Here is a 9,220-nt window from a genome sequence, read left to right as displayed (position 1 = left end):
GTCATTGACGTCCAACCTCTTTTTTCTTACAATTTCCCCCCCCCCCCCCCCCCCCCCCAGTGGTTTATGAAATGTTTTGCTAGCTGAAAGACAAGGTTGACTTCAACAGTTGATGGTAAGGTTTAGTCCATGCTGTCTCATGTTGTTGTGCTTGATGTATGTGTTCAGGTGAAAGCTCAGCTCCTACTGCATCAAATTATAGCCCAATATTTGTAAAATTTGCTGAGCTATAGCCGTTAGTGTATTTTCTAAGGTAAGTTGGCTGTGGCAGGCATGTTGAATTAGGTTGAGTTCAAACATTATTCATGTAATAATGTTTCTGCACATTAATATTAATTGTGTAGGTTAATACTTCCAAGTTTTTCTGTGACATCTGAACTTTGCTGGTGTAGTCAGGTATGCCTTTGCCGCTGCGGTTTGCAGCTGCAAAATTATTGTTCTTGTTATTTTTGTTTCTCCCAGAAGAATGCTGCCTAGAAACACAATATCTTGTTCTCATAAAACTTTGATGGCAAAGACTGGAAAACACATACCTGCTTATGTATTGTTGTCTAATATAATAAATCCACCACAATGCCTTCAGAAATCACCCTGGAGGTGACTCCCCAACATAGTCTTATATTATATGGACTTCAAGCACAGTGGACTTTATTAGACTGCACATTTCCTTATTGTCTTGTACATATGTTTCCTACCTCAGAGCATTCAGTTTGACGTCAGGCCCAGTGTGTGCGTGTCAGGGGCCTCTCCGGAGAGCGTGTCTCGTCTTTTGGGGGAGTTGGCTCAGTATGGCACTTACTACCTGAGGCTTGGCCGCTTTTCTCTGCAGAGTGCTGACAAGAAGGGCCTAGTCTTCCAGGTATGTTGGTATAATCATCATTAATTAATACCACTGGGACCTCACAGTTTCCTCCACTTGTTTTCTGCTCTTGAACAGTTGCTACCAGTGTTGTGTTCATAAATTTAGAAAGTTTTAATCATGCCTTAAGGGGCTATTTGAGAAGAGTAGCTCAACTTAACATAAACAATTTATTTTTGACAAAACTCAAAAAAATCCTAAAAGAGAAGACCTATTCATGGATAAATAGCAATGGGTCCAAATTACTTATTAAAATAAATAATTACAGAAGTCAAGTACAGTCATCTATTCATACAAAAGGCAGATACATAATTTTGTTGGTTTGATATCAGCGTATAGTCATCTAAAAAGTATTTCTTCTTTTCCAAGGCCTTCACTGGAGGTCTGAGGAAGTATCTACATTACTACAGGGCTTGTGTTCTCAGCACCCCACCTACTCTCAGCCTGCTAACAATTGGATTCCTCTTTCGCAAAGTTGGCCGCCAGCTCAGGTGAGGTCAAGCCACTTGGAATTTTTTCAGGGCTTTGTGTTCTTCACACATATGTAGCTTTGATTTATTTAGTCAAACAGCTCAGTCATGTTCTGATAGACAGAACCAAGATGCAGATGCTATGAGATGAAAGTACTTTCTGTCCTTTTTGAATCTTAAGGTACCTATCAGAGCTGTGCTGTGTCGACGGGCCTTTAGGTGCAGGCCAAGCTACCTTTCCTGTGGTGAGTGCTTGTTTCTCTTCAAACAGCAGCTTAACATTGATCATGACGGTGTTTAACCTTCCACATGAGATGTCAGGTCTGTGCCGTGTGACCTCTCCTCAGGGGGTTAAACTGCTGTCCTATTTGTACAACGAAGCACAGAACAACTGCAGCAACGAGAACTATCCCGTCCTACTGTCGCTGCTGAAGAGCAGCTGTGAGCCATACACACGGTCAGTCCTTGTTTCTATTAAAAGACCTAGTATTCCTTGAAGGAATGCATATTGACCATCACCTTTCATGCTGGAGTTTAAAAATCATATTTTTGAGAAATGCTAAAGTTGGAGCCATTTTAATCAAACATTGTACATAATGTTATGTACATTCTCATGCGATCTCATAATGATTCTCAGCTTCTATTATATCAAATTTTTGCTCAATATTTGTATAGCTAATGTTGATTAGATGTGGCAGCCATGTTTACTGGATTGATTCCAAAGTTAATCAGTTGTAGATGTACATCCAACTTGAGTTTTCTTAAAATCAGTCTAGTGCGATATGCGATATTTTGTTAACAGAGTTGACTCCATAGTTATTTACAAAATTCTGAACAGGTATCTTGCACAATTGATTAGCACTCAGCCTGTGTATTAGGGATAAAACACACACACACACACACACACACACACACACACACACACACACACAAAGTTAAAAACATTTTCTGCCTTTTGACTGGAAAAACTATTGAACTTGGTGTGTCAGCACTAGAGTTGCACTCAGGTCCAAATAATCTGAACCGACCCAGCCCGCAGCCATCATCTCCGAACCCCACCCAATCTGATGAATTAACAGTAATTACAGGTCCGCCCCCCCCCCCCCCCCCCCGACATTTTATTTTTAATTAAGCTTTGACTGCTTATATCACCGACCATTCAAGTTAGAAATGACAGCTTTAGTCAGCACTCTGCCTGACTGTTGTGTTTCTGCTTCACTTAGGTTTGTTTCTGACTGGGTCTACAGTGGTGTGTTTCGAGATGTTTATGGAGAATTCATGATTAAAGTCAACGAGGAATACCTCAGCTTCAGGGGTAAGATGCCACACATACACATGAACACAGTGCATCACTTAAATACTTCAGTCAGCAGGTTCTTTAAATGAAAAGCCTTCCAGACAGACTGTCTAGTAAGGAAAAAGCAACAAACAGATTTCATTTTGGCCCTTACTGCGTAGTTGGATTTGTCCTTGTGTCTATAAAGGATGTCATAAAGTTATTGGATGATAATCAGTGGGAAACAGAATCCGCTGCCTCAGCTGCAGGGACACCTACCTCCAGTCAGTAAACCACAGAGACAAACACAAATTATTTTCTTTTATTCTTTGTGTTTGGTACACCATGCTGATCCAAACACAAAAATAGCTCCAGAAACAGATTTTTATAATGAATGACAAACTTGGACTGGATGAAGTGAATTCATTTTGTCCAAATAATGACAGAATTCCACAAGGAGGGAGGAGTGAAGTTAAGACAGGAGGAGATGAAGGCAGACAAATCCATCTAATTTACAGGAACTGGCTGGCTGACTTAACCTTTACAGAAAGGTTAAGAGAATAATCAACACATTAAATGTAATTGAAAAGCATTATGTTCTGGTTGAATATGACTTTATATACACAAAGAACAGTATTCATTGAAACTCACCCCCCAAATGTACAAGCTGCAGCCTTTTAATTTTGACAGTGTCGTGTAAATATATTGTGGCATGAATCGTTGTGGCCTGTCCAAATGTTGTATGTCATGCAACATCCCTTTCAAGGTCAGACCATCATGTCTGCTTTGTCTGGCTAACAGTTTCATTTGCTCATCGGCCACACCTCATCAATTCAGCAGCGAACCTCCACAGTGCTCACTCCTGCCTTTTGGAGGACACACAAATGTCATTGTTCTCTTGGAACTCCGTCGGCCAAGGAAGCAATCAGCAGCAAAGCTTTCTTGGCAAGCCGCAGGCTTTCTGTAAAGAGCTCTGAAAGCTTGTGAATTCATGTTCTCTTATGCTTTTTGCTCAGGATCACTGAGCCAAGTGCCAACAATTTCCTAGTGTTAATTCAAGCAGCCAGAGTTTTGCCATGCCCTGCAAGTCATACTAATGGGGTAAAGTTTTAGACTCGGACTAGATTCCCTCTGTGAGCAATTTTAAGTTTTTCAGTCACAGTAGTAATGTTGTGCACTTAAAAATCAAACTGGACCATAAAAACATTTACTCAAATTTAAAGTACCACATGTAATACACACATTTGAATTTGTGCAGACAAAAACTTCTGGGTCCAAGGCTACACGCTGATCTCAAAGGACGTGGAGGACTGTGTGCCAGCCTTCCTGAGACACATTGCCAACGATGTGTATGTCTGTGGAAAGACCATCAACCTCCTCAAAATCTGCTGCCCACAGGTTTGTTTTGCACATTTGACACCATTCATGGAAGAAGAAGTAGGAAGAATAAAGTACACTTGACTGTTGTGTAGAAATACTAGTATGTTTCATGATGGGTATTAAAAAGTTATTCAGTGCTAGCAGAAGTTCTAAGTGCTGTTTGCAGCAAATACATTAAGTATGGATGGGAATCAATAGTGTCACTCAGTAGGGCTGGGCGATAAGGACAAAAATTAATATCGATATTTTAAGATAAATTACGATAAACAATATATATATTGATATTTTTTCTTTCCGTAAAGTAATAACAAAAATATATTTCTGAGTCAAAGCTTTGACCCAATTGTCACACAGGCACGTTTATTAAACAGCTGTAACTCTACAGAATAAATGTCTAAAAATAAACTATTTACTTATATTAAATAATAATCCTTGTCAGCTGCGCCACCTTCAGGACGTTAGTAAGCGTGTGTGAAGCAGCATGTGAGGAAGAAAGAGGGGCCGCATGAAGTTGGCGGCACAAACGGGCAGAAAAAGAACTACACGGATTTTCAAGTCTGATTATAATGCCACGTAGAATTATCGATATAGACGATATAGTCCCATCTTATATCGCATATGAAATTATCTCAATATTTTTAAAATATTGATATATCGCCCAGCCCTATAACTCAGTTTTTTCTGCATTTCCTTGCTGCTGTTTGAAATAGTTGTGTGTTTTTAAGGGAATGGCTTTACTTTGCTTACGTACTTTTTTCAGGTGTTGACTTTTGTTTGAGCTTTTTCCGGGCCGAGATGGTGTAGAGGCAGGGCAGCCGGCTTGGGACCCAAAAGTCCCAGGTTCGATCCCCAGTCACTGCACATCACGTGGTATCTTTGGGCAGCACACCTCATCCCCAAAATGCCTCCCGGGCGCTTTCAATAGCTGCCCACTGCACCACCTGGTGGTGGATGGGTTAAATGCAGAGACTAATTTCGCCATTGTATGGAAACATACAGTGCTGACATTGTGATGACATTATTATTATTATATGTTCAAATATTTATTTATTTAACACTGTAGCTGTAATTAGTTCTTTCATGCCTAAAGGAAAGCTCATGTAGCACCTTGATTGTGTGTGGGGGAGAAGGTGAAACTCATCCACACATCCCTAGGGCACAGACTCTGGTTCCAAAATTAAGCATGGCAGCCCCCTGGCTTCAATTCTCAACAAAATAAAGTGGGAACAGTTGGTCTACTTAATAATTCATATTAATGGTCGCATATGAATAATTTTATTTGTATAAATCAAATGACACCAAACTATTCTTATAATCAGTTGTGTGAAGTGTGTTTTGGTAACAGTCTTAATTTAGTGAAAGATTATCATTTTTTATTAGTGTCCTAAACTGGATTGTAGTTCCTTCATGTTGTTAAACTAGAAATGGTCAAATAAAATGAAACCCAGTACCTACTCCTCTAGAACAAAATAAAAGTGACTATTTGACTGAGCTAATAAACTACTTGAATTGAAATACAACAGGTTTTTACAAAGCATTTAAGTTGAACTGTGTTTAGATCCCCTCCCTGTCTCATGCTAGCTTTCTGTTTGTTTTCAGATGTAGCAGTGAGAGAGAGTTACACTTCCAGACAGCTGGTGCAACATATTTTGTTTATAAAATGAACTTTGAGGTTATAAAATACGATGTCAACATGATGAGTCGTCTGAATTAACACTTGAAACTGTAGCACCAACTTCCTTCCAAATGTGTTTCCACAGCACTACATCTGCTGGTCGGAGCTGCCGGTACCCCGCATTGCTGTCACCTTCTCCCTCCAGGAGGTGGAGGAGATTGAGAGAGACTGCGCTGTGTATCGCGGACGCATGGAGAGGATTGCGAAGCACAGCGCTATCAGCAGGGAGGAGCAAGTAATGATGCAAATATAAGTATTCATGCAGCATGTTGCATTTCTATGAGGGTTTATTTAATTCTGACAATCTCTCTCCCAACCCCCACCCCTCCTACATCAGCCATTATGGTGGGACTTGCCTTGGGGCTTGTCCTTGCTGTAATACAGCCCTCTAATTTACATGGCCAGTACTGTGTGTGCAGCTGGCATCTGTGACGGGCTTGGGAAAGGGGGGAGAGAGGAGAGGTGAGCCACAGAGCAGGAGAATAAATCTTTGTTAATGATGATTTCTTGCCTGTCTGTTGTTAGGCCCTGCGAGCAGAGCAGGCCCGCCAGGAGCTGATCAATCAGGTCAGAGAGTCGGCAGCAAAAACCCTGGAGAGCATCCGAGGTTGGTGTCACACTTAAACACACAGAAACACACTTACACTGTGAGAATGATATTTATATAGCTCTTGATGTTCATGCATGCCCCCCCTCCCCCACCCAGCTGAATATATCTTGGACAAATGGTTTAACACTAATTACACTTTGTTGTATCCAACAAGAACCTTCCTCAGTTCCCCTCAGGAGAACAGCAAAGATGCATAGGGGCCAGTCACATTGAGGAATTATGTGAATAGTCTTACTTACTACAGGCTGTGAAATTTAATCATCACTCGCACATGCTAGCAAACTCCTCACATCAATTCTTCCTACAAAAAACATGAGGCAAAATTGGGAAGGAGAGGTGAATGACTAGTCTAATGCTCTGTGCACGTCTTGGCTTGTTCGACTCTGTGGCAGATGGTGATGTTTGGGTTGTGGTGCACATGTTAGAGGAAGAGAGAGATGGGAGTTGTTGCATTACTTTTCTGTGTGGAGGGGTAAACAGCCCACTGTTATCTCCCTCACCTCCTGCAGGGCGCCAGGTGTCACTGCGTCTGGCTGAGGAGGCCAAGAAAAGGGAGCGCTTTGAAGAACTGAAACAGCACCTGGAACAGGAGCAAGAGGTAAAGTGTGGAAGCAATTTTAAAAAGCGTGTGGAAAAAATAGAGGCATATATAAACTGGGTACTTATGTTTGCACGAGTGTTGTTTGAGAGAAAATATGACGTATGTCAGAATGAAAAATGAAAGTAAATTTTTGAAAGTGAGATGTTGGAAAGTACAGTAGTGCTTGACAGTTTGTGAAGTCTTTGCAATATATTTCTGCATCAATCTGACCTAAAACATCATCAGATTTTCACACAAGTCCTAAAAGTAGATAAAAAGAACCCAGTTAAACAAATTAGGCAAAATACTATACTTGATTATTTATTTATTGAGGAAAATGATCCAATATTACATATCTGTGAGTAGTTGATGTACGTGAACCTCTAGGATTATCAGTTAATTTGAAGGTGAAATTAGAGTCAGGTGTTTTCAATCAGTGGATGATGATCAGGTGTGAGTGGGCACCTGTTTGATTTAAAGAACAGGATCTATCAACGTCTGCTCTTCACAACGTGTTTGTGGAAGTGGATCATGGCAGGAACAAAGGAGATTTCTGAGGAGATCAGAAAAAGAGTTGTTGATGCTCATCAGGCTGGAAAATGTTACAAAACATCTGTAAAGAGTTTGGACTCCACCAATCCACAGTCAGACAGATTGTGTACAAATGGAGGAAATTCAAGACCATTGTTACCCTCCCCAGGAGTGGTGGACCAACAAAGATCACTCCAAGAGCAAGGCATGGTGGGCGAGGTCACAAAGGAGCCCAGGGTAACTTCTAACAACTGAAGGTCTCTCTCACATTGACTGATGTTAATGTTCATGAGTCCACCATCAGGAGAACTCTGAACAACAATGGTTCATGGCAGGGTTGAAGGAGAAAGACACTGCTCTCCAAAAAGAACATTGATGCTCATCTGCAGTTTAATAGAGATCACGTGGACAAGCCAGAAGACTGTTGGAAGAATGTTTTGTGGACGATGAGACCAAAATAAAACGTTCTGGTTTAAATGAAAAGAGTTTTGTTTGGAGAAATGAAAACTCTGCATTCCTGCATAAGAACCTCATCCCATCTGTAAAACATGGTGGTGGTAGTATCATGGTTTGGACCTGTGTTGCTGCATCTGGGCCAGGATAGCTTGACATCATTGATGGAACAATGAATTCTGAATTATATCAGAGACTTCTAAAGGAAAATGTCAGAACATCTGTCCATGAACTGAATCTAAGAGAAGGTGGGTCATGCAACGACACCATGACCCTCAGCACACAAGTGGTTCTACCAAAGAATGGTTCAAGAAGAATAAAGTGTTCATGTGTAGGAATGGTCAAGTTAAAGTCCTGACCTTCATCCAATCCAGATGTTGTGGAAGAACCTGAAGCAGCAGTTCATGTGAGGAAACCAACATCCAGAGTTGAAGCTGTTCTGTACGGAGGAATGGACTAAAGTTCCTCCAAGCCTCAGGACTGATCAACAGTTACTGGAAACGTTTAGTTACAGTTAGGGGGTCACACCAGGTACTGAAAGCAAAGGTTCACATACTTTTTACTCAATAAATAAATGACCAAGTATAATATTTTGTCTCATTTGTTTAACTGGGTTCTCTTTATCTACTTTTAGGACTTGAGTGAAAATCTGATGATGTTTTAGATCATATTGATGCAGAAATATAGAAAATTATAAAGAGTTCACAAACTTTCAAGCACCACTCTAATCAGTAAACTGTGTTTTACCTGCAGCCAGTTGCAGTCAGTCTCTTCTCAGTTGTAATATACAAGCAGGATTCCTGATTGACAGGTCAAGCTAACCACTGCTCAGAACACATCAACCACAAAATATGTTTTTTCTTTTTAAATGTTCGACCTCTGAAGATACCTAGCAGTTTAACTTTTGCATTCAAGACTTTGACTTTTCCATCTGACAGCCTCAAACACTGGGTTTATTTAGCAAAGTCTGAGTGTAATATATATATGTTCTTTCTGGTAAATAATCTTATGCAAAGACGGGTGGTATAAAAAAATTTGTATTATTTTCACTTGAACTGTTTTTTGAGGGTTTAGGTATAAAACAATAATTTCTTTTGTAGGTAGTGGGACTCGATACATTTTTACTTGATTTGACTCGATTATAATTCAGAAGGCTGCAATTCAATAATAAAAAATATATATACTGTTTATATTTATGTATCCATAATCACAGTTCAAACAAAATCCTGTGCAAAGAATCACTTAGAAAAAAAATAATTTTACACTGCAACATAAGTTTTCTTTAAAACAAGCTTACAGGAACTGAATGAACAAAAGGAGGATTCTGTGGTAATGAGTGTCCATCCATCCATCCATCCATCCATCCATCCATCCATCCATCCATCC

The 9,220-nt window shown here is 40.2% G+C and overlaps 1 protein-coding gene across 1 annotated transcript in view; it reads left to right on the top strand.

The window, feature by feature from the left end:
- tubgcp6 (tubulin, gamma complex associated protein 6) overlaps window positions 1-9,220 on the top strand; it is a 36,623-nt gene that overhangs the window by 7,551 nt on the left and 19,852 nt on the right. The window contains exons 5-13 of the mRNA XM_037683735.1: window positions 701-859; window positions 1,229-1,350; window positions 1,511-1,574; window positions 1,677-1,786; window positions 2,553-2,644; window positions 3,864-4,003; window positions 5,746-5,895; window positions 6,186-6,267; window positions 6,780-6,868. Coding sequence (XP_037539663.1) covers window positions 701-859; window positions 1,229-1,350; window positions 1,511-1,574; window positions 1,677-1,786; window positions 2,553-2,644; window positions 3,864-4,003; window positions 5,746-5,895; window positions 6,186-6,267; window positions 6,780-6,868 — 1,008 coding nt within the window. The remainder of the gene's footprint in view (window positions 1-700; window positions 860-1,228; window positions 1,351-1,510; window positions 1,575-1,676; window positions 1,787-2,552; window positions 2,645-3,863; window positions 4,004-5,745; window positions 5,896-6,185; window positions 6,268-6,779; window positions 6,869-9,220) is intronic.

This window comes from Nematolebias whitei, chromosome 10 (genome assembly GCF_014905685.2).
Source record: "Nematolebias whitei isolate Nwh7 chromosome 10, NemWhi1, whole genome shotgun sequence".
Lineage (NCBI taxonomy): Eukaryota > Metazoa > Chordata > Actinopteri > Cyprinodontiformes > Rivulidae > Nematolebias > Nematolebias whitei.
This window is presented reverse-complemented; position numbering and strand designations above follow the sequence as displayed.